Raw genomic sequence first — 20,734 nt, 5'->3', positions numbered from 1 at the left:
GGACCGGGCTCTGGTGGGTAGCGGCCGGCGGGGTCGCTCCTCAGCGACGGGAAGGGAGGTAGTGGTTAACTAGCAGGTGCAAGCCCCATGTGGGGGAGGCGCCATGATTCCGTACGCAAAGGCGGGAGGCGGGGCTCCGACCTGGGAGGCGCCATGTTTCCTTACGGAAAGGCGGGCGTTTGGTTGGAAAGGAGCGTGAGGTCGAGGCAGTGCAGCGTCAGGCAAGTGAGGGAAAAGGACAGGTCTTTTCTCGGAACCGGGTTCAAAGCCTTCCCGCCCAGGTTTTCAAATTTAAATGTTACTTCACGTGTGTAACGTGTGTTATAGGTGCACATACTTTATATTCCTCTCCCCTCATTTGGGCTGTTAAAAGAAGTGATGGCCACTGCCTGGATGGCTAGGCGTTGAGGCAGGACAGTGAGAAGCTAGGACAATTCCTTGGTGAGTGAATAAGGAAACAGCTAAACAAACTGGCCAAACCATTTACAGCCAAGTACAGGTGGAGGTGAGCCCCCCCTAACCCAACCCCACCCCCATCCCCCCAGATAACATCTAGGCCTCAGCTGTATTTCAGCTCCAGGCCCAGAAAAGCAGCAAAACCAGGTGGGCAACACCAGGTCCAGCTGCAATGACCAAGGACCCCCTCCCTGGCACTGACCCGTCAGTGGAGACCACAACCCTTAAAGAGCACACCTGGAAAACATATTTTCTGGAAACTTCCTCTCCTAAGACCCCTCCTAAGATTACCCCCTGCAAGTGAGAGAGAGAAAAACTTCAAAGACAAAAGACCCAGCCCGCGCCATTCTCTTCCCCTTCTTCCCACTCTTCTTCCCCAACAGGCACGCTTCTCCTAAAATCAAAGGGTCCCCACAATAGTTGCAACCAGAGGAGCAAGGGGCAGCGGCACCTTGTCCCAGGCTACTCCCCTGACCCTGTCCGCAAAGCCCCCTTTTCTCTGATTGCCCCGTGAGCTAAGGCAGCCCAACCTAGGCTCTCCCGTTGCTGCTTCTGTGCTAAGCCCCTCCTTATTTACCCTGTCCAGCTTTAATCAATGTTCCCTTGTAAAGCACCTGGGGGAAATCTTTCCTACATGAAATCAAGAACCCACACTCTACCCATTAGCCCTAGGCAGACGCACTCAGGGCCAGGCCTCCTGTCTGGTAACAGCTTTCATGGCACAGATGAGGTTTGGTTTGGGAGGTCATCTCTTAGATGTAAGTGGCTGTTACATTTTGTGAATGGGAAGAGCCAAGATTTTAGCCCTGAAAAGACTGAAGGCCAGCGGGCAGACAATTCCACAAGGGTTCAGCTCGGGTTAGGTAGTTCATAAACACAGGGACCCCTTGGAGCATATATTCCATCTGAATTCTAGAAAGGAAAACTGTTAGGACAAGCTCATTTTGGAGCTTTGTTCTCCTCCATCTCAGGTAGTGGGGGTTGAAATGATCATGGGGCTACTCCAAGGAAGCCGTGCTTCCCCCCTTCTAGCAGTAAGATAGCAAACATGAATAGCTTTTGTGCCTAATCTTAAAAAGTAAAAGGTATGTAATTCCTTACTGCTCATTTGTAAGGAATACTTTAAGGCTGAACATAAATTACATGCGCCTTAAACAAAATAAGGTAATAATTGTCTTTTACCTGTTTAACGAATTAGAACAAAACAAGATGGAGTGAAATTGGTGCTTTCAAACACTACTAGTAAATAGATCACGTGTGGGCAGTTATTGCTGACACTGAAGGCTAAGAATGCAATACAACACCCTCAAGCCATTTGCTAAGTAGCACATTATTTTTTCCTAAATACACATACACATCCTCGGATGAGTATTCACTAGCAGGAAAAAAACCCTTAAGATACTCAACTAACTGGAACTAAGATTCACAAAGAAAACATTCAGTTCTCAGGTCTGAGTCCAGGTTGATATACCATAGAGTCTCCATATTAGTGGTTCTCAACCCTGACTACACCTTAGAATCTCCTGGGGGCAGTCTAAAACTATCATCTTAACTTGGTGTGGGAGGGTGGGTGATACCAGGCAAGAATTTTTAAGCTTCCCAGGTGATTCTGAGGTATAGCCAGACTAGAGTCACCTTCCTAGCAAGATCCACCTCCTACCTTCAGGCCCCTAGTGAGAGTACCCTACCTTCTTTGGATTAATATAAACAATTTTGACATGTGGAGAGGACACTGTGACAATACAAAAACTACTGATTGGGCTTGGAATGCCTTGTAACCTTTTGATATATTCTAAGTTGTTTCCTTTAAATATTAAAAACCTACTGACGCATGTTTCAGTTTTGGCTGCAAAGACTAGAAACTCAAATTGCCTCAAGGTAAAGGAAGTTCACTGCAAGGCTGCATAGGGCTTGGGAGGAGAAAGCTGGAAGCTGCCCTGGAGATCAGTACTACTCTATCATCTCAAGTCACACAGGATCTCTCATCACATCTCTGCTTCTTGCTGCGGTGTGCTTCACTCCTCTCTCTGCACTACAGACTGGTTTGTTTTCTTAGTTGTTGTTCCCTCATAGTTTAGATTTTATATACAGAATTTGATTGGCCATGATAATTTTGTGCAAAGTCTATCTCATTTGACAGGTAGGCTGTCTCAGCTAGGTTGGTGGTGAGTCTCACAGACACCTGCAAATCAGGTGTGTAAGTGGGGATGGGTCCCCAGGAGGGCATTCTGAGTGAGTGAATGAGGGCACACAGCAAATGATTGACAGTTCTACTGATACAGGAGGGTTGCCAAGGCATTTGGGGGTGCTACTGACAGTGCCTGCAGTAAACATGACTGGTGTTTCTGAAAACTTGATCCTATTCTTATGAAGGTTGAGGTCAACTATGGTTTTACTAGACTTTCCATGAAATTATCATTATTAGAATGCTGTTTTTTCTAGGACTGTGAATATAATCAGGCATTTCATTCTCCATTGCCCTGAAGGAGAGGTGTTAGTTTTGGCTGCCAAAAAATCATGCCATTTGAATATGTGCAAAATAAAGGTTGCAAACCAGGTAGCTCACACACAGTTGCTCTGCCAACTATGGTCTCACCACTTTAAGTAGTTTGTTTCTGAAAACTTCATCACGTTTAAACCATGAACTATCTTCTCTTTCATTTCACTTCATTGTAAAGAGAGCTGCCTTCCCTTCTTGCATACGCAAACAAAAAGCCCACATGAAGTTATGAATTTCTCCCTTGTAAAGACTATCAATTATATCTTAATATTTGACATGCTAGCATATTGGTGCATCATTTTAGTTTTCCCTACCTTTCATTAAAAGTGTAAGTTTAAACAGATGAAGTTCAGTCTTGTTTTAAGTTGTTAGTTTTATTGTAAGGTTGAACAACTTCAAATTGTATTTTATTGTTTGTATATTTACTAAATATATCTTGACAGTCCAGTAGTTCCAAAATAATCATTAACATGGATAAAAAGATGTTAAAGATTTTAGCTCTAATGACCAAGAAATACACGAGCAGATATGAATTAGCGATTAGGCTAAGAGGGAGGGAGGGGAAGGGAAATGTGTGAGTAAGAAGAGGAAGAATAAAGCAGAGAACTTATAGATTAAAAGAGACTTAAGAAGCACATTAACCAATTGCAAGTTTTGGACCTAAGTTGGATCCCTATTTCAATAAACTGTCAAAATTATTTAAGATGAGAAAATTTGAACACTGACCGCACATTTGATGATATTAAGGAATTGTGGGTCTGTGTATGTGTGATACTGTGGTTATGTTTTCAATATCTTATCTTTTAGTCAAACATACTGAAATTTATAGGTGAAGTTATAAGATGTCTGAAATTTGCTGGGGTGGGACCAAGGAATGGGTGGGGGTACAGATGAAACAAGACTGGCCATGACCTGACAATTGTTGAAACTGGGTACGTGTGAGTTCAATATTCTATTCTCCATATATATATTTGGAATTTTCCACAATAAGTTTTAAAGGATGATAAAGTTTTCAAAAGTATTAGGAAAGTTCAGTTTCTGACTTGTCTACGGTTTATGGTAATTAGCGAATCCATCAAATCTTGTATCAGTAAGTAAACCTGTTACGATACAAACCACACTCCTATTGATTCATAATTATGGAGATCATTATTGTTTAATGCTTTCTTATGTAAATACTCTATCATTAAATTCCTATGATGTTCTAATAATGTATTGTGCACAATAATTATAAATCAGCTCACCTAAGAGAGGTCAATACTCAACAGCAATATACAATCTAATAACTCAGTTTCAGACACAAAAGTTTATACCAAAAAAAAGTTTTATTAAGTACAGTTTCATATTTAGAAGAACATTCAAAATTACAAATGTGATTGGATCTTTAGGATACATAACGCTTAAAATACACAAATTATATACAGACATTAGAAACTCAGTCTCCAAAATATTCAATAAAGATGTCTGGGTGACACTTATAAAATTGACCTAACAATTTTTTCTTCTCTTTGGCAGGCAATTTTGGATCCTTATCAATAGTTTTTAATAAATTCAGTAGCTCATCCTTGGTTGTCTTCTGTGTATGGTCAGAATAATCACTTTGATCAATTCTCTGGCAAAAAACATATCCTTAAATATTAAAAGTAAAAAGTTCAGTTAATGAATCGATTCTTCAGATTTAAGGACAAAAAATCAAGCAAAATCAAGCAATATCTTTATGTTCCCCATTTTGTAAAATGCACTGAAGATGCTAAGCACTGCTGATTTCTAACCCTGGTCAAGTGATTTTTGAGCAAAAAGAGGCTCTCTGCTAAGTTTGAGGAGATTGTTTCAAGTTTAGTTGTAATTAAAGTTCAACTACTTCTAGCAAAAACACTTTCAAATAAACAGTAGGAATATATCTTTGGAAGATTATGAAAATAATGTTTTTCAGATTACCTGTGTCTCTGTTTGGATCTCTTCCATTCTGAATGGCCATGAGCTTAACACTGACAATTTTATGTAGAGTTCCAGGAATCTTAAAAAAAAATAAAGAGAGAGAGAAAGAAAAAGAAGAGACATCAGACATTATTCAAATGCATTTTAATCTAGTGACTATTACATAAGCTCAAATTAACTATCATAGTTTTACCTTAAAAACATCTTTTTGATGATCCATTAAAAAGAGTACCAGAAGATCAGTTTTGCCTTTAGATAAATTTTTATTATCAACAATAGCTTTTGAGAATATCCTTTTCACAACCATTCGGTTGTCACTCTATAAAAAGAAAACAAAACATGCCCAATGGTATATATTTAGAGATTCAATATAAAAGTCAATATCAAATATTAATAGCTATTCTCCATTTCAGCATACATGATGCTGATGATGGAATAATCTGATGCGTGGGTCCTATAGGTATTAAGGATACTGAATACAATTAACATTTAGACAAAAGACTTACTTCTTTCTGTAGTTTAAATTCAGAATGATGTGCTGCAACAGCCATGAAATACAGTAGCCTTCTAAATTCTTCTCTATTTTGGGAATCCAGAAGCTTTATAAAGAGCTGAGTAGCTTCTAATGCTATTTCAGTCTTCCCATTCACTTTAGCCAAAGGAAAAAGTACTTTTAATTTTGACCAAATATGACTATATTAAAGGGAACAATATTCAAATTAAAGCTTAAGCTAAAAAGTAAACTTAAAACAACTTTCAAAAGTAAAACAAAAAGACTAGGATTTACAATAAACGACCGATACCGTCAAGGAAGAGTATTTTCAAATTGGCAACTAATACCCTAAATCCTCGTAATACAATAATTTTAGGATGTTACATCTAACTCTTGGCTTTGTACATAAATTCCCAGCCTGTTTTTCATTATTCAGTACATTCCAAGGGTACCCTGTTTGTACAATATTGATGTATCCAATTCTACCTGAGAAAAACAGAAAGGATCTGCAAATCCCCCAATTTGTTTTCAATAAACCATGTGGAACAGTCTGGTTTATCAGTAGAAGAACAAAGCAGAGTGCCTGCCAATTCTGAAGAGACTGAAGGGGGAGTGGTGGTGGTACTGGTGGTACTACTTTAGAAAGCAGAGAACTGCTGCTCTATGCTTAATAAGCTTCCAGTGAATGAGAGCAGCATTCTCCTGTGGCCACCAGAAGTTAGAGCCAACTTTATAGCTTATTGAAGTCTTTTTTCCAAATGGTCCCTAGAAGTTTTGGAATAAACGTACTTTCCATGAAATCAATCCAGATCCACTCCCAGCTTGAAGTTGTAACATTCTGATTAATTTTGAGGGCAATTAACTTTTTCTTGTTTCACCCAAAAGACAAATTCTAGTATCTGTTCAGATCTTACTTACCTAAGAGTTCTGCAATTCCATTATGAACATCACATAAGTGATTCAACAGAGGTTCCCTGTTACTGTAATATTGGCCAATGGCATTAAACAGAAGTTCTTTAACTAAGTCTATTCTATCTGGTTGCTCAGGAAAGTTTCTGCTGATGTCCACCACCATCTGGTCTGGAAGGTATTCCAAGCAGTCAGTTGCTGCAGAGAGCCACTCATCTTCCCTGTGAGTGGGGAGGAGAGGAGGAAAGAACCATTTTAAAAAGCGAAGAGTAACAGATTCACATACAGTACCCAATTTACTAGCTATTTCAAGTTTGCCACCAGGATAAATTTCTATACACTTAGATCAAGATATGTATAACTTTTTAATATATAGCTAGGTCACATATCACGGATAAAAGGTATGGCTTATTATGTATCTTCTTTTTCTTACATTTAAAAAAAAGTGAAAACACAAGCTATCCAGTACAATATAGAACAGAAAAGGACATCAAAATTTACATTCTATTTTTTACATTTACAGTAGAGACAAACTCTAAGTTACTTGCTCTGAGGGTCCCAGGCAAGATGAGAGCCCAGATCTGACTTCTAGACCACTGTTTTTCTAATGTAATGTTTTTCACTCCAGAGCTTTGTGTATGACCTATCATCTCCCACTTTGGCTAGGACAGAATAGAGAAAGATAAGGTAGGGTTTCAGAATAATTAAATATTAATTACTATTTCTAATAAAATACCAGCTGGATAACTTCAGAAAAATGCTATCTTTCAAGACATAAAATAATTTCTAATATTCAATTTGTTAAAATACATAGTCTAAGAAAAGAGTCATATACTGTACTCTCAGGACAACTAATCTACCACCCAGGTGCATTATTGTGGGCATCACCTCTCTGGATACCAGTTTCATCAAGTTTATAGTAAGATGCAGCTAGAAAATCTTTAATGTTACTTCTAGCACAATTTCTGATTCTGTATTTAAAATTTAAGGTAATAATGTTTTCACATTACTTTAGATTGAAGAAATGTAATTTAAATTCCCATAGAATAATAGGCTTCCTATTATACATGCAGAGTTAAATAACTAGTATGTTGGGATTAACTTTTTCACGTAAGGTTTTTAAGCTAGCTTTTGACATTCAACTGTTTAATAGTTCATTGAAATGTAGAGCTGGTGAAGTACTAAAAATGTAAGTTGTACTCCTTCCTAACATTTCCATCTTCCTAACTACTGGAACACTATCTGTGCAAAATAGTTAAAAATCACATAAGCTTAAAAAGATAAGATTTTAACCTTTAGTAATTTTATTTAGGAAAAGAGCTTCAAAGTTATAAGGAATATAGCATTCTTCCTTAAGGAAATAAAAGGCATCATTCACTTAGCACCTGAAGTTAATTTAAGCCTTTAAACCTTAAGATTTATATTCAGGAGAATAGTAAACAGAGGTGAGAATGAAAGTTACTTTCATATTTAATAAAATTAGTTAATTTAAAAATACATATTTAACACGTATTCCAGTGGCATATAAGAGCATATGTGGTCAAAGGAGTCAAAGGAGTCTAACAATTTGCCAAATCTGTTCATTTTTTCCAGGTTTCTTTGAAGACCAGACATCTTTAAGAGACCAGACAGACCTACATTTTAACAAAGATAAGAAGATGGTGAATAATCATTTTGTTCACTTGATGTGCAAGTAAGTTATATGTGAAAAAATGAATATGAAAAATAATGGAATATAAATCACCTTTTCTAATTTTACCAAGGTGATTTCATTCTTCACTTTCCAAATACTGATAATATCAACTGACAATGCATATCTGATTGTACAGACAGAAAAATTCAAAAGATTATGTTAAACCGTTAGCTATGATCATTTTAAAGCACATTCGAATTATTGTATGTATTTCCACATACTGAGAGTCACCATAAGCCTTGAGAATCCCTCGATCCAGATAGTTACTGTTGTTGACCAAGTCAGGCTGCCTCTTAGGTAGAGGAACTTTAGGTGCAGCCTCTTGCTGTTTGAGTAAGGAGTCAAGCAGTGGAAGGTCTACAAGTTGTAGTAAACGCCCAATGGTTTCTTCTTGCCATACTTCATTAACAACTACACAGGAAAAATGAGAAGGTAAAAAGTAACAATAGTTACTAAATGTTCACCACAAATTTGTGTAGGCAGGTCTAAGGTAATAAATTTGTGGCAAATAGAAAAAAAAAGAGAGAGAGACAAAGAGTCAACCTTACGAAGTGGTTTCTTAAAACAATTTAAGATTTGTTTAATGTGTAGGAGAACAGACTTTGGACAACAGGAATTCTTTTCATTTTTGTACTATAAAAAGCAATATGGCAGAGATAAGCCATCAAGTCATATAACATGTTAATAAGGACTTTGGAAGAAAGAATGATTCATTCAATCTGAAAACTGGTTTGAAACCCTTGGCTGCAAATTATTCCACTCAGGGTTTCCACAACTTTAGGAGGGGGGAGGGAAGGTGGAAATCAGTCATTAAACTATATTCCATTCCTACAGACAAAGAAGAACATAAGATTTATGTTACTATTTTAATGTAACTTCCAATTTTTTATTTAACCTAATAAAATCTCAGGGAAAGACATATCTGAGAACATATTTAAAATAAAAATCTGCATGCAAAACATTTCAGATTTGAACCTCAGCCAGCTGATAGGACAAAAGTCAGTGTTCAAGAATTGCAACACTGATCTATTTGTTAAAGATAATAGACTTCTGTTGAAACTTAATATAAACAGCTTTAATACACAGTGCGCTCTTTCTTTGTGCTTTGCATATTTAAATTCTAGAAAGGTTAAGATGGAAACATTTTAAATAACTTCATTTGAAGTTAGCCTTCTATTCCTTACTTGTACCATCTTTACCTTACCTTGTGGAGACAGAGTTGCAGAGAGATTTACATGAGGGGAGTTAGCCGGCTTTAAACTCAGATTTTCCCAGAGATCCTCTAAACTTGCCGATTTTATGTCAGATGATTTAAATAGTGTATCTGTAAACCTAAAGTGAATTATTTCATAAGTGAATGTTTATTAGTAAGCCTATGGAAATATTTCAGTATGCAAGAGTCAAGAGTTTCTGGAAAACTTATGCGTTTCAGAGCAAAAACACACCAAAGCAAATTCTAAAAACAGGATAAAATACAAAACATCCCACCTTTTTCTAAATCAAGTCTAAATATACATGCACTAAATTCTCCTTTGAAAATTTAGACTCAAGTAATTCAATGAATAAAATTTAGTCAGAAATAGATATACTTGATAAAAATAGTAAGCATACTAAAAATTTAAAAAGCTTTGCTGGGCTCACTGTTTTTATCAGGTATGTCTATTTCTGGGACATTCTTTGGTAGACTGTGCTAATCTTTTTCCAAATAATTTCCAAAGATCTACATCCTTTATCCCCAATTCTGAAACCTTAGAAAAATCTTTAGTATATTCAGAACTCATTTGATGACAAAATCTGTCCTGAGACTACCATAGCTTTTATTTATACCAGTTAGTATGAATATTTTGTTTACTGAAAAAAATATTAACAAGTTGATTACTACATGCTATCCTAGATCAGTCTAGGGGCGTTATCTATGATATATGTACAAAATACCTTTCTAAAATCTCCAAAGTTCCAAATTCCTAAATGCATGCAGGTAACAAGGTTTTCACATAAAGCATGTGGAATTGCATCTGGAAAGTGTTGACTATGCCCTACCTTATCATATTTCCTTCCTACATACAGTGGCAAATTTTATCATGTTTTAAGTATAGAGTTTTAGCCCTGGCCAGGTAGGTCAGTTGGTTAGAGCACTGTCCTGATACAGTAAGGTTGAGGGTTCAATCCCTGGTCAGAGCACATATAAGAAGCAACCAATGAATGCATAAGTAAGTGGAACAACAAGTTGATGTTTCTCTCCCTCTTTCTCTTCCATCTCTCCCTCTAAAATCAATCAATAAAAGAAATTAAATTAAATAAATATGGAGTTTTAAAATATTGAAAGTCAATACACCAAAACTCTGACTTTGGGTCAGCTCTGAATTATAAAAGCTTCAATGACCTCTACATAGTTTAGCTGAGGAGAATAAAAGAAAAGTTTTGTTTATAACAAATAACTCAGTTCATTCTGTAGTCATCACCTACATCCATTCCAATCACTGGGTTTTACAGTTCTGTGCTACAGCCTACCTTTAAATAATGCCCTCATCTCCACTACTTCTGCTTCTTCACCCTCATCAGTAGACTGCAGTGTTGCCATAGATTCTGAACTAGCTGTCCCCCTTAAATTGACCATACAGCTACCAGGATGACCTTTCTAAAATGTAATCTCATTGTGCTTAAAATCTTTCTGTGGCCTCTCAAAACGGTATGATGGAGCACAAACTCTTTAATATGTCACATGAAACCTATGCATTCTGGCTCTCACATGCCTTTTATACTTCACATCTGCCAGTCTGCGGAGTCTAGTGATACCCGACCCGTCTGCCTTCACCTTCTGTGTTCTCACACCACTTTGTGCATAAACTCTCTACCGTTTTTTTTTTTTACATGATAATTGTAACCTGAAGCAGGAAAAAAGTTTGATTGTTCATATTTTATATTTAGCAGAAACAAATAAATAAAAGTCCACTCTATCAACTATATCCACAGATCCACATTTTTGCCTAATTTACTAATTCAAAGGGAACATAAAGCCAGTCAGCATCTCATTAAAAAGTAGACAAAATCCTGCCAATATCCCCATGACACTCTTACGTTGTATACCAACCTGGAAGGCGGATGTAGTTCGTTCTCTTTGCCCAGCTGACTGTCTTGGTTAGGTATTGCTGTGAATCTATAAAGGCTGCAGCTACTGTCTTCAAACGTAGGTTTTTTGTCTTTTCTAAAGACTCTGGTTGGAACTGCTTCAAATACTTTGTAGTCCATAAGTGCTTGACATACTCTTACCACTTTGGCCCGAGGAATGTCTACATCACCAAAATATTTATTCTGAATTAGGTGAGAAAAAATGACGTCCACAGCTTCCGAACCAACAAAGCAGTCATTGTGTCTTTTTAAATGGTGCCTTCGTTTTTTCACCTCCACTTGTGTCCGAAGAGTGTTTATAATGCTGCTCCATACATATGTGGCTCCAAATGGTTTCTGGGCCACACTGAAACCTGGAATGGAAAAAAACATCACAGAGTAACCTTATTCATTGGTGATAAGGTCCAAGCAATCCTTAAGCAAAAAGTGACAATTTCCAAAGTTAGTAATCAGAAGCAATTATGATGTCAGCTTGTTATTAAAATATTGAATTATTAGTAACAATTCACTTAAAAATTTAGTTTCTACCATATGCTAAACACTGACCTATGTGCTTGCATACAGCAGTGAGCAAAAAAAAAAAAACAACAACAAAAAAACAGTCCCTGTGATGGATTTACACATTATGGGGAGATACTGACAATACGTATGTGTTACATCAATGCTAAGGAGAAAAATAAAGCTAGTTGAGGAAGAGAATGCTGTTATAGATGGGATGTCAGGAAACACCTATCTGATAATATGATGAGTTTCTGGGCACCATTTTAAAACCAAGGAAGCAAGCTGTGCAGATACCCGGGGAAAGAGCAGAGAGAACAGAAAGAGCAAAGGTCTTGAGAAGAGGAAGGAGACCGGCCAGCATGACCTGAGTGGGAGACCAAGGGAGAGAACAGTAGGAAGTGAGATCAGACAGAAATGGAGATGGGTTTTAGGGATGGGAGGGTACAGATCAAGTAGGATCTTGTGGCAGTTACCAATTATGTGAAAGGAACTCTGTTTAATGCCATTTTATGCATAAAATGATCTAATTTTCATAGCAACTCTACGAGGCTTCTATCTTTTTGAAAGATAGAAAACAGATTCACAGAGGTTGAGTAATTCCAGACATTGTAAGAGGTAATACTAAGATTTGGCTCATGTTCTGTATAATTGTATTTATTTTTTCTTTGCATTCCTACCCCCATGTTCTATATTATTTTTAAAGCATTTATCCATCAGATAGAATAGATACAGGTACAATTATAGATACACACACACACACACACACACACACACACAGTTGTTGGAATAAACTAATACCTTTAAAGCTTCCTACTATGCCAGCTATGAGTTAAGTACATTGTAAGCAGGGAAAACTAACAGTTTGGTTTCTGCCCAGCAGGAGCCTATTGCAGCCTATTGCAAAGATAAAAAAAGAACAGAAATAAAACAAGGTTTTAGCTTAACAAAAAAGAAAGAAAACTTGCTTTCAAAGATTTCTTATCATATTTTCCTTCATTGTAACAAACTAATATTTGGCAAAACTACAAAGAAGAAAAGGAGAGACCACTGAAAGAAAAGGAAATGGACCTTTGGTTTAGTAAGCTGATGGAACTGTAGCTAATCATCTTTGGTGGCTGGCTGGCTTGCTCTTTGCTTTCTCTCTCTTTTTACATAAACACAGACTATGCCTTTTTATGCGTCATACTTTTCAGTGATCCTCTGAATATTCAGTGGTTCTTAATTTTTTAAGTCCATTTTTGTTAAATGTATTACTTCCTTTATTTTTAGGATATTTTGACAGAGAAGTTGAAAACTTATTACTTCCCTTAAGGGAATCTAAGATGGAAAATAATATGTCACTACAACAGTAAAGAATAAAGGGAATTATAATTAAAGAAAGAGCTACTGGAGATTACCTTTCTTCCTTCTTAGATGAAACAGAATATATGAGGTGAAAACAAAGATAAGTTCCTGAAGGACATTAAAACTCCCCTTAATGCATTGGAGTCATAAATTTTAAGTGGGTCAATTGGAATTCACCTTTTGTGTTGCAAGTAATAGAATGAGCATAGTGAACCATTACACTTAATTTTATAGCTACTAGAAATTTTAACATCTGTACCATGAAAATTACTAACATACAAACACACACACATAAAGCCCTTTACTGTTTATTTGTGTATTTCCAATACCAAAAGCTGATGGCTAATTTACTATCTACCCATTATTATATTATTTTAAAGTAATCATTGATTCTTAATTATAAAAATTCCATTTTCAAATTCAAGGTACATAGTTCAGTAATAAACTAAGATGGAAGAAACTGATGCCAGTTTTCCAAATATCATGTGAGCAGTTTTAAGAATGAAATTACAGACAATCAACTGGATAAATCAAGGTGGAACTAGATTGACTACTGGTATAGTCATGTAGTCTCTACTGAATTAAGCCAGAATCCGGCATTTGATGGAATCTCAAAATATGTCCAGGTCATTCACGGTGTTGAGAACCCCGGAGCAGCTGTCCTGTTTCCAACCATGATGACTAAACAAAAGGAGTGTGCGACCAAGCCGCTGAAACGCCTGTAGTGACTACAGTTTGGTGCCGCGCGAGGGCCCCCTGGCTTGAAAAGCTGCTCTGAGCTCTGAAATCAGAGCGAAAACTTGGGTTGGGAAGCGCTGTGCAAGCTTTGTTGGAGGTTTACGGCTCATCTAGGGCACAACCAAGGGGAAGTAGACTGGCTTTGTTTATCATGTGAAGAGACTCGTTTTAGAAGCTTTTTCAGAGGCCCAGGATGAGAGACGTGGGTGCGGATGCGTTAGAAGAGGGTGAAAGGCAATAGACATGGAAGAATTTGGTGAGAAATTGGATGTAGGAGTTTAAGGAGAGGAAGGTGTGTCAAGGATTTCCGATAACTCAGTTATCAATTGGATGAATATTGGGGCCATTTTTACTGAAGTGTGGTTGGTAGGCCAAGGTTGGAGTTGTGCTGGACATGTTTTGAGATCTTGGGGACTCGTGTAAGTGGGAATGAGAATGTTGGGACCCAAGAAAAGCCACCCCCAAACAATCACATAATGGCATATTGGTTACTTTAATTAAAATTACTTGAGCCCTGAAAAAAAAAAATTGGAGTGTTAGCCATCACCATGCTTAACTTCCTAAACTACCAGAGATTATAGTGAAGACGCAAATGAACCTCAATCTGTTCTTCAGTCTTTTTCATGTCTTCATCATACTGTTAATAGCTAACATTTAGTACCTACAATGTGACAAGCTCTGCCTTCTCTCATTTAATCCTGAAAAACTTCTCTGAAATAGTTATTAATAATCCTATTTTGAGGTAATTAAGGCTTAGTGAATTAAACTTTCCTCCAGTTTCACAGGTAGAAAATACATACAAACTAGCTTTCATGTCATATATATATATATGTATAAATAAAAACATGATATATATATAACACATATGATATATATGGCCACCAACCAATGTTACCCCAATAAATTGAATTTATAAAAAAGCAAGCCACCAGATAGTTTTAGCATTAACTTTCACTGAAGAATTGGATTAAGTGAAAGAGCTTTAAGTGAGCCAATGAGATCAGAAGAAACAAAATACACAACTTTAAGATTTATGAACCCTTAACCAAGCTGTTTAAATACACTTGGTAGTTAATACTCCTAAAATAAGGCAGTATATAATAAATTTTATACTATATATTGTATAAAATACAATTTTGTCCACAGTACACAGGGTAAAACAGGGAAGGAAAATAGCCAGACTCAAGCTTGTAGCAATCAGATTGCCCTTTAAGTACCAGTGAAACAGACTTCTGGGCTAGTGATAATATTAATGATGAAACAAATAAGTCAGCTGAGCTACAAGTAGGTTAGCATACAAACTCTAAAAGATAAGGCTGGGTCACTTATTAATTTGAGATCAATAAGACAACTGAAGTGGGTAAGAGGGAAGGGATACACAGCCTCAATGATGTGGAAAAGGCTAATCTGCCCATGGGAATTAAGAAGTGAAGAATAAATTCCCCCGTATTAACTTGCTGCTTAAATATGGGAAATCAGGAAGCTTTGAAAATTGGATAACACAGTATAAAAGATTAAAGAACAGGTTAGAGCAGGATAGTAGGCACCTGTGAGCCATACAGTGTTTCCACAGTCCTCCAGGCATGATACAATTCGGCCCTTTCAGGTCCCCTCTGTTCTCACTGACCATTAATTCCCCACCGGTGCATCCTGGGATATTTCCCCTCAAGCATCACCACCCACAGACCCAAACTAGTTCATGTTCATACAGATACTTTAATACATAATATACCCTGGACCTAACAAGTAAATGTGCCAAAACCCACACCAGGATAACCTGTTTTTTACATGCTGACTTCACCAGTTGAACACAGATCCCCCACATGCTGGTTTGAAACTTCTTATTTATCACCATCTACTAGCTGAAATGACTATTGGTGTAGCAGACCATGTTCAGTAAGATGAATTATTGTGATTTCTAAACAGGGTTGAAGAGATCAGAAGTATACAATGAATGCTTTGTATGCCTAGCAACTAGAATCGAAACTTCAGCTTGTTCTCAAACGTCACTTGCATGAGCTTAAAATTCTTTAAAATTTATCACTCTCTACATCTTGATGCTTCCTTAGTTATAGTTGGTCAAATGTGTTTGAGAATAGTTATGACCAAAGGATCAAAGAATTTGCAAACCAGCTGCAATCACCCTGATAAGAGATTTAACTAGAGGTTGGTTTATCTAGAGGTTGGTTTCTTCATTTGCTGCTACAAGAGCTGATGCTATGGTTAAGGCTGGTTTCAGGTCTAAACTGATTGTAGGATTTTAGAAGCTGAAATTACACCTCTCCATTTAGATATGAATATTGAACACCAAATACAATGTAGTAAGAAATGAAGCATACAAAAATTTGACAATCCAGCCCTGGCTGGCATAGCTCAGTGGATTGAGCGTGGGCTGCGAACCAAAGCATCGCAGGTTCGATTCCCAGTCAGGGTACATGCCTGGGTTGCAGGCCATGACCCCCAGCAACCGCACATTGATGTTTCTCTCTCTCTCTCTCCCCGCCCTTCCCTCTCTAAAAATAAATAAAATCTTTATAAAAAAAAGAATCACTTTTAAAAAAACTTATAAAAAATTTGACCATCCCAGATAAAAAGCTTTTTGGAAAATGACCTAACAAGAAACTCAGAAATTGTTTTAAACTAGATCTATAACATACTATGCATGCTTTGAAGCACTGTATAAATCTGAGCCAGTTAACATTCATTTTTCAAACAGCCTCATCTTTATTTGCTTGAAAACAGTATCTGTTTTTAAAAAGCAAAGACCTGCCCTTTTATGTATTTGAAGTCTACCAAAAAGTTACCAATAATGAAAAAGTTAAATTTCTAACATTGAATTCTGATGTATATTTGTAATGCAACAAATAACCATCTTCACTTCTAAAAATGCACACTAAATAATCAAGCTATTACTGAAGTAATTTCCTAAATATCAAGTCATAAGACAGGCTTGTCAGGAAATTACACTTACTCAAGAGTTACAAGGGGATAATCAGCCTCAACCATGATCTGTGCAGTCAGCATCAACTCTGGTCCTGCTGCGAAAGCCTCTCGAAGGGCTAAAACACTTACATAATCATTTTGAATAGAGAGATTATGTTAATTCCTTAGAAGATCAATGTACACGTTGTAAAATTAGATCCCAGTGTAATATATACACAGAATTACTAAAACATGTTAAAAACGAATATGCAAGAATTTTATTTTCATTTTCAGTTACTAAGCTGTCCCCCCTCCAAAAAAGAAAAAAATTCCAAGTAGCTCATTGTTGGCAGTTACCACAAAAATTGAAGAACAGTGAGCTACTGCTTTATTTCTTTCAAATTTCCTTATAGCTTACAGAAATTTAAATTATTTAATTGCCTTATAAAGTGCTTTACATAATACAGTTGGTTATTCAATACTTGTTAGTTGTAAATTACTGCCAACTACTAAAAAATTTTCAAGAAGGGTTAACACAGTAGTTCACAGTGGGTAGTTTTACTCCCCATTAGACATTTGACAATGTCTAGAGACATTTGGGTGCCACAGGCTGAGCAAAGGGGAGTGCTTCTGGCATCTAGTAGGTTGAGGGTGCAGGGATATTGCTAAACACCCAATAATGCATAGGGCCAGCCCCCCAAACAAAGCAGATGTAAATAGTGCCAAAGTTCAGAAACTTTTGATCAAATACTGTTTACACATGGAAACTTGTGTTAATGCAGCAGACACAGTGCTACGTTCTGTGAACACAAAGCGTAAAATAAGACCATGGGTTTTGGAGTCCCAGAAACCTGGGTTCCATTCTTGCCTCCATCATTTACTAATATCATACAGACTTCATTTCTACATTTACTAATAATGCAATCTTGGGCACACTGCCTAACTTTGTTTCACAACAGAGCTAATTCCACTTCTCTCAGTTACTGGAAGGATCATATGAGACAATATAGGTAAAGAAGCTAGCACAGTACCCAGCAATTAATAGATGTATAACTGCAAACAAAGGGGGAAACTCACAATCTAAGAGAACATAATGACATGTGGACTCAATGTAATGTAATATCCTAGATGGAATTCTGGAATAGGAAAAGGACAACAGGCAAAACCCAAGACTATCTGAGTAAAGTATGGTCTCAGTGAATAAAAATGTATCAATATTGGTTCATTAACTGTGACAAATGTACTATACTAATCTCAAATGTTAATAAAGGAAACTGAGTGAAGGGCATATGGGAACTTGATATACTAACTTCGTGACTGTTTTGTAAATCTAAATCTATTCTAAAATTTTAAAGGTTAAAAGTAAAAAGATATATAAGAATCCTCTAAAACATTTCCATACACACACAATAAATGAATAAAAAGGAAAGGGAGGGTATCTTTCTTCCTCTTTCTCTGAACTAAGAGGACAGTCTCTGCCCTCAAGAGCTTACTACCCCTCACCTATTCATAACACCTGATGTTGATGTCAAGGTTTGAACAGTATTCAATTAAATAAAGACCACTAGCAGATATGAAGACAAGATGTGATATATGCCAGAAGATTTAATTCTGTATCAGAAAATAACAAATATAAATATCCTAAATCATTTAAGATGAGAATTTTATTTAAGGATTATTTTTTTCAAAAGAGGTTTTAAAACATTACTAGAGAATTGTCAAGACAAAGGAAAAGGACCACATTTTTGGGCACTAACCCAAACCTGACAATAGATAAAGGTAGAGAATTGTGTTTTGAGTGTTAAAGCTAGGCAGCTGTGACTAAGTATATAAAAATTCCTGCACACTGATACCAATATTACAACACTTTTATTGCATATTGGCTTGGAAGTCCAAAGTTTGTTTTCCTCTTCTATGGTATTAGAATTGTCATGCTGAATGAAAACTGAGATTGCCTCTGAAAAGAAGGCTGCAGGCCTGTAAAAGTATGTAAATTAAATCTCTACTAATAAGAACAATGTAAAAATATGGTAAGAGACCTATCATCCAAAGTAGGCATTGGCCGCTGCTTTAATTCATACAGATTAATGAGATAGCATATGGGAAGTACTTTGAGCTCCCTGGAAAAGTGATACCAGGTGAATTCAAAGAATTAAGTTACAGTATTGAGGGATAGCAGTATAACATACCACTTTCTCATTTGTTTATATTAAAAGACAAGTATCTTCGAAGTACTTGCTGAAAGTTAACATACAGACTTCATTTCTACATAAATCAGGCCCCTGGTCATTACAGCCCCTTTATGGTTCAGACGAGTTACTAATTGGTAGAGAAACAAAAGTACAAAGCTGCTGGCCGGAGCACATAGAAAGGGAATGGCAAGGAACCAAGAATGGAGGCTCCTATTACTGTGCTCACTGGGACTGTGACAAGGCAACTAAAGTGTGGAAGAGGGATTAACAAATGCTAACAGGTAGGGTTCCAACTGTAGCAAGCAAAATAAATGAGAAAAGGCTACTGCCTTTTTATTGCACCTGGTATGCAGAGAACCAGTGGTCTTTTCCTTGGGTTCAAATCAGCTAAGCAGCACTTCAACTCTTCTCTAGTCATCTACTCAATTTTGAGTAGATGATTCTCTTTTACACCATCTAAGAACCTGTTTACAAATGCCCAAAGCTTAGAATTGTTATTTCATCTGTTGGGGAAAACAGGATGCCATATTTTTAATCATGTAAAACTTGGGAATGTCTTTCACTCAGAAAGTGAGCCTCAAGATTTCTCTTGACTATTTCCAATATTGTTTGATTTTAAATTTTCAAATGAAGTATTTCCCTTCATTTCACAATGTAAAAAAAAAGAGAAATTCTGAATGTAGTTATCATGGGCTTCTCTGAATCCTTTAACTTGGTTCAAAATAAGGTCAGTGTTATGATCGTTCTTAGAAAAGTACAGATGAAAAGTAGTTCTATCACAATATATCACTGGCACTTGAAAATGAAAAGGAGCATTACTAATTGGAAGTCAGCACAAGCCAGGCCTGCCCCCATCTGACCTAAGCCAATTCACTGACCACTGTCACCTGGCAGCATTTTACAAATGAAAGGCTTGTTGTCAGATAGGGAACCAATTCCTATAACACGCCACACTGCAGAAGCAGAAAGGGCAAAAAGTTGTAACCCATCTAAAGGGGAAAAAAAGCCAAGTGTTATCTGGATATCTTAACTATATTTACTGAGTTATAGACACACTAGAATCGGAATTTTATAACTGATTATCCGATTCCTTTCATTTTTGGGCATTTAAAGAAACCAAGATGGTAAGAAAACTGCCCCCAAAGATTGATTAAAGCTGGTGGCAAAATTCACCGTCTTTCCTAATGTCATGAAATTTTTTTTTTAAAAGTCCAAAACTTTTATCTACTGAAATACCGCTTATCCAGAAAGTGTCTCCCGTGCAAGAACCGTAGCCCCAGCCTGCCAGCCTACCCGGTGACCCCCACTCTCCCCGACAGGGTCTTCAGAACTTACCAGGAGGCCTCTGCGCCGGGCTGTGGAGAGCGGGGAGGTTCAGCCTCGCTGCCTTCTCCCGCACGGTGGCCATGGGCAGAGCCGCCAACACACCACCTCCTCCGACCGCTGCGCTGGAAGTCGGAGCTGGCGCCCGCCTGTTAACTGGCCCGAGACGGGGCGGGGCTCCCGCCAGCCACGCCTTGGGCCGAAGGCAGGCTCCGCAGCCCTGGCTGGCAGCCCAGCGCCTCACAGCCCCGGTCACGTGCCGGCCGGGACCGCGAGTAATTCGCGGCCCTGCGCACGAGGAAAAGGTGCAGACCACGCCCTCAAGGACAAAGCTGGCCACTCTATACGCGATGTCCAGGTAGAAAGTCTTTCGGTGTGTCCAGCCCTGTGAGTTTACCCCAGTCCTCACGCGGCCCACATCCCACCGCCGCTCTGCACCGTCCGAGGGCAGGCGAGGGAAAGTGCCTGGCAGGCTCGGACTAGCTGAGGGCAAACCACATTGCATCGGAGATTAGCTCTGGGACTCGGCTAGTCATTTAACTGCTCTGTGCCTCAGGGTTCTCACCTGTGACGTGGGGGTAGTATTAGAACCCGCT

At 37.6% G+C, this 20,734-nt stretch overlaps 1 protein-coding gene across 1 annotated transcript; it reads right to left on the bottom strand.

The window, feature by feature from the left end:
* Positions 1–4,262: 4,262 nt before the first annotated feature.
* Positions 4,263–20,295, bottom strand: DEPDC7 (DEP domain containing 7). The gene is made up of 9 exons (XM_028517599.2): positions 20,151–20,295; positions 11,081–11,471; positions 9,194–9,321; positions 8,211–8,400; positions 6,306–6,517; positions 5,401–5,543; positions 5,088–5,213; positions 4,895–4,973; positions 4,263–4,585 (listed from the first exon to the last, which is right to left on the bottom strand). The coding sequence occupies exons 1-9, from the start codon at positions 20,221–20,223 to the stop codon at positions 4,392–4,394; spliced, it is 1,536 nt and encodes a 511-aa protein (XP_028373400.1). The 5' UTR covers positions 20,224–20,295; the 3' UTR covers positions 4,263–4,391.
* Positions 20,296–20,734: the final 439 nt, after the last annotated feature.

Source organism: Phyllostomus discolor, chromosome 6, assembly GCF_004126475.2.
Source record: "Phyllostomus discolor isolate MPI-MPIP mPhyDis1 chromosome 6, mPhyDis1.pri.v3, whole genome shotgun sequence".
Taxonomy (NCBI): domain Eukaryota; kingdom Metazoa; phylum Chordata; class Mammalia; order Chiroptera; family Phyllostomidae; genus Phyllostomus; species Phyllostomus discolor.
The sequence above is the reverse complement of the archived record's forward strand: the minus strand, read 5'-3'. Positions and strand labels throughout refer to the sequence as shown.

Bases quoted from the DNA above. Each gene is read 5' to 3' on its own strand.
- DEPDC7 (XM_028517599.2), bottom strand. From the start codon at position 20,223: ATGGCCACCGTGCGGGAGAAGGCAGCGAGGCTGAACCTCCCCGCTCTC. The intron at 8,401-9,193 runs GTAAGGTAAAGA...TTTCCTGTGTAG, and splicing joins TGCAACTCTGTCTCCACAAG to TTGTTAATGAAGTATGGCAA. The intron at 5,544-6,305 runs GTAAGTAAGATC...CTTTGGCTAAAG, and splicing joins TGGAATTGCAGAACTCTTAG to TGAATGGGAAGACTGAAATA.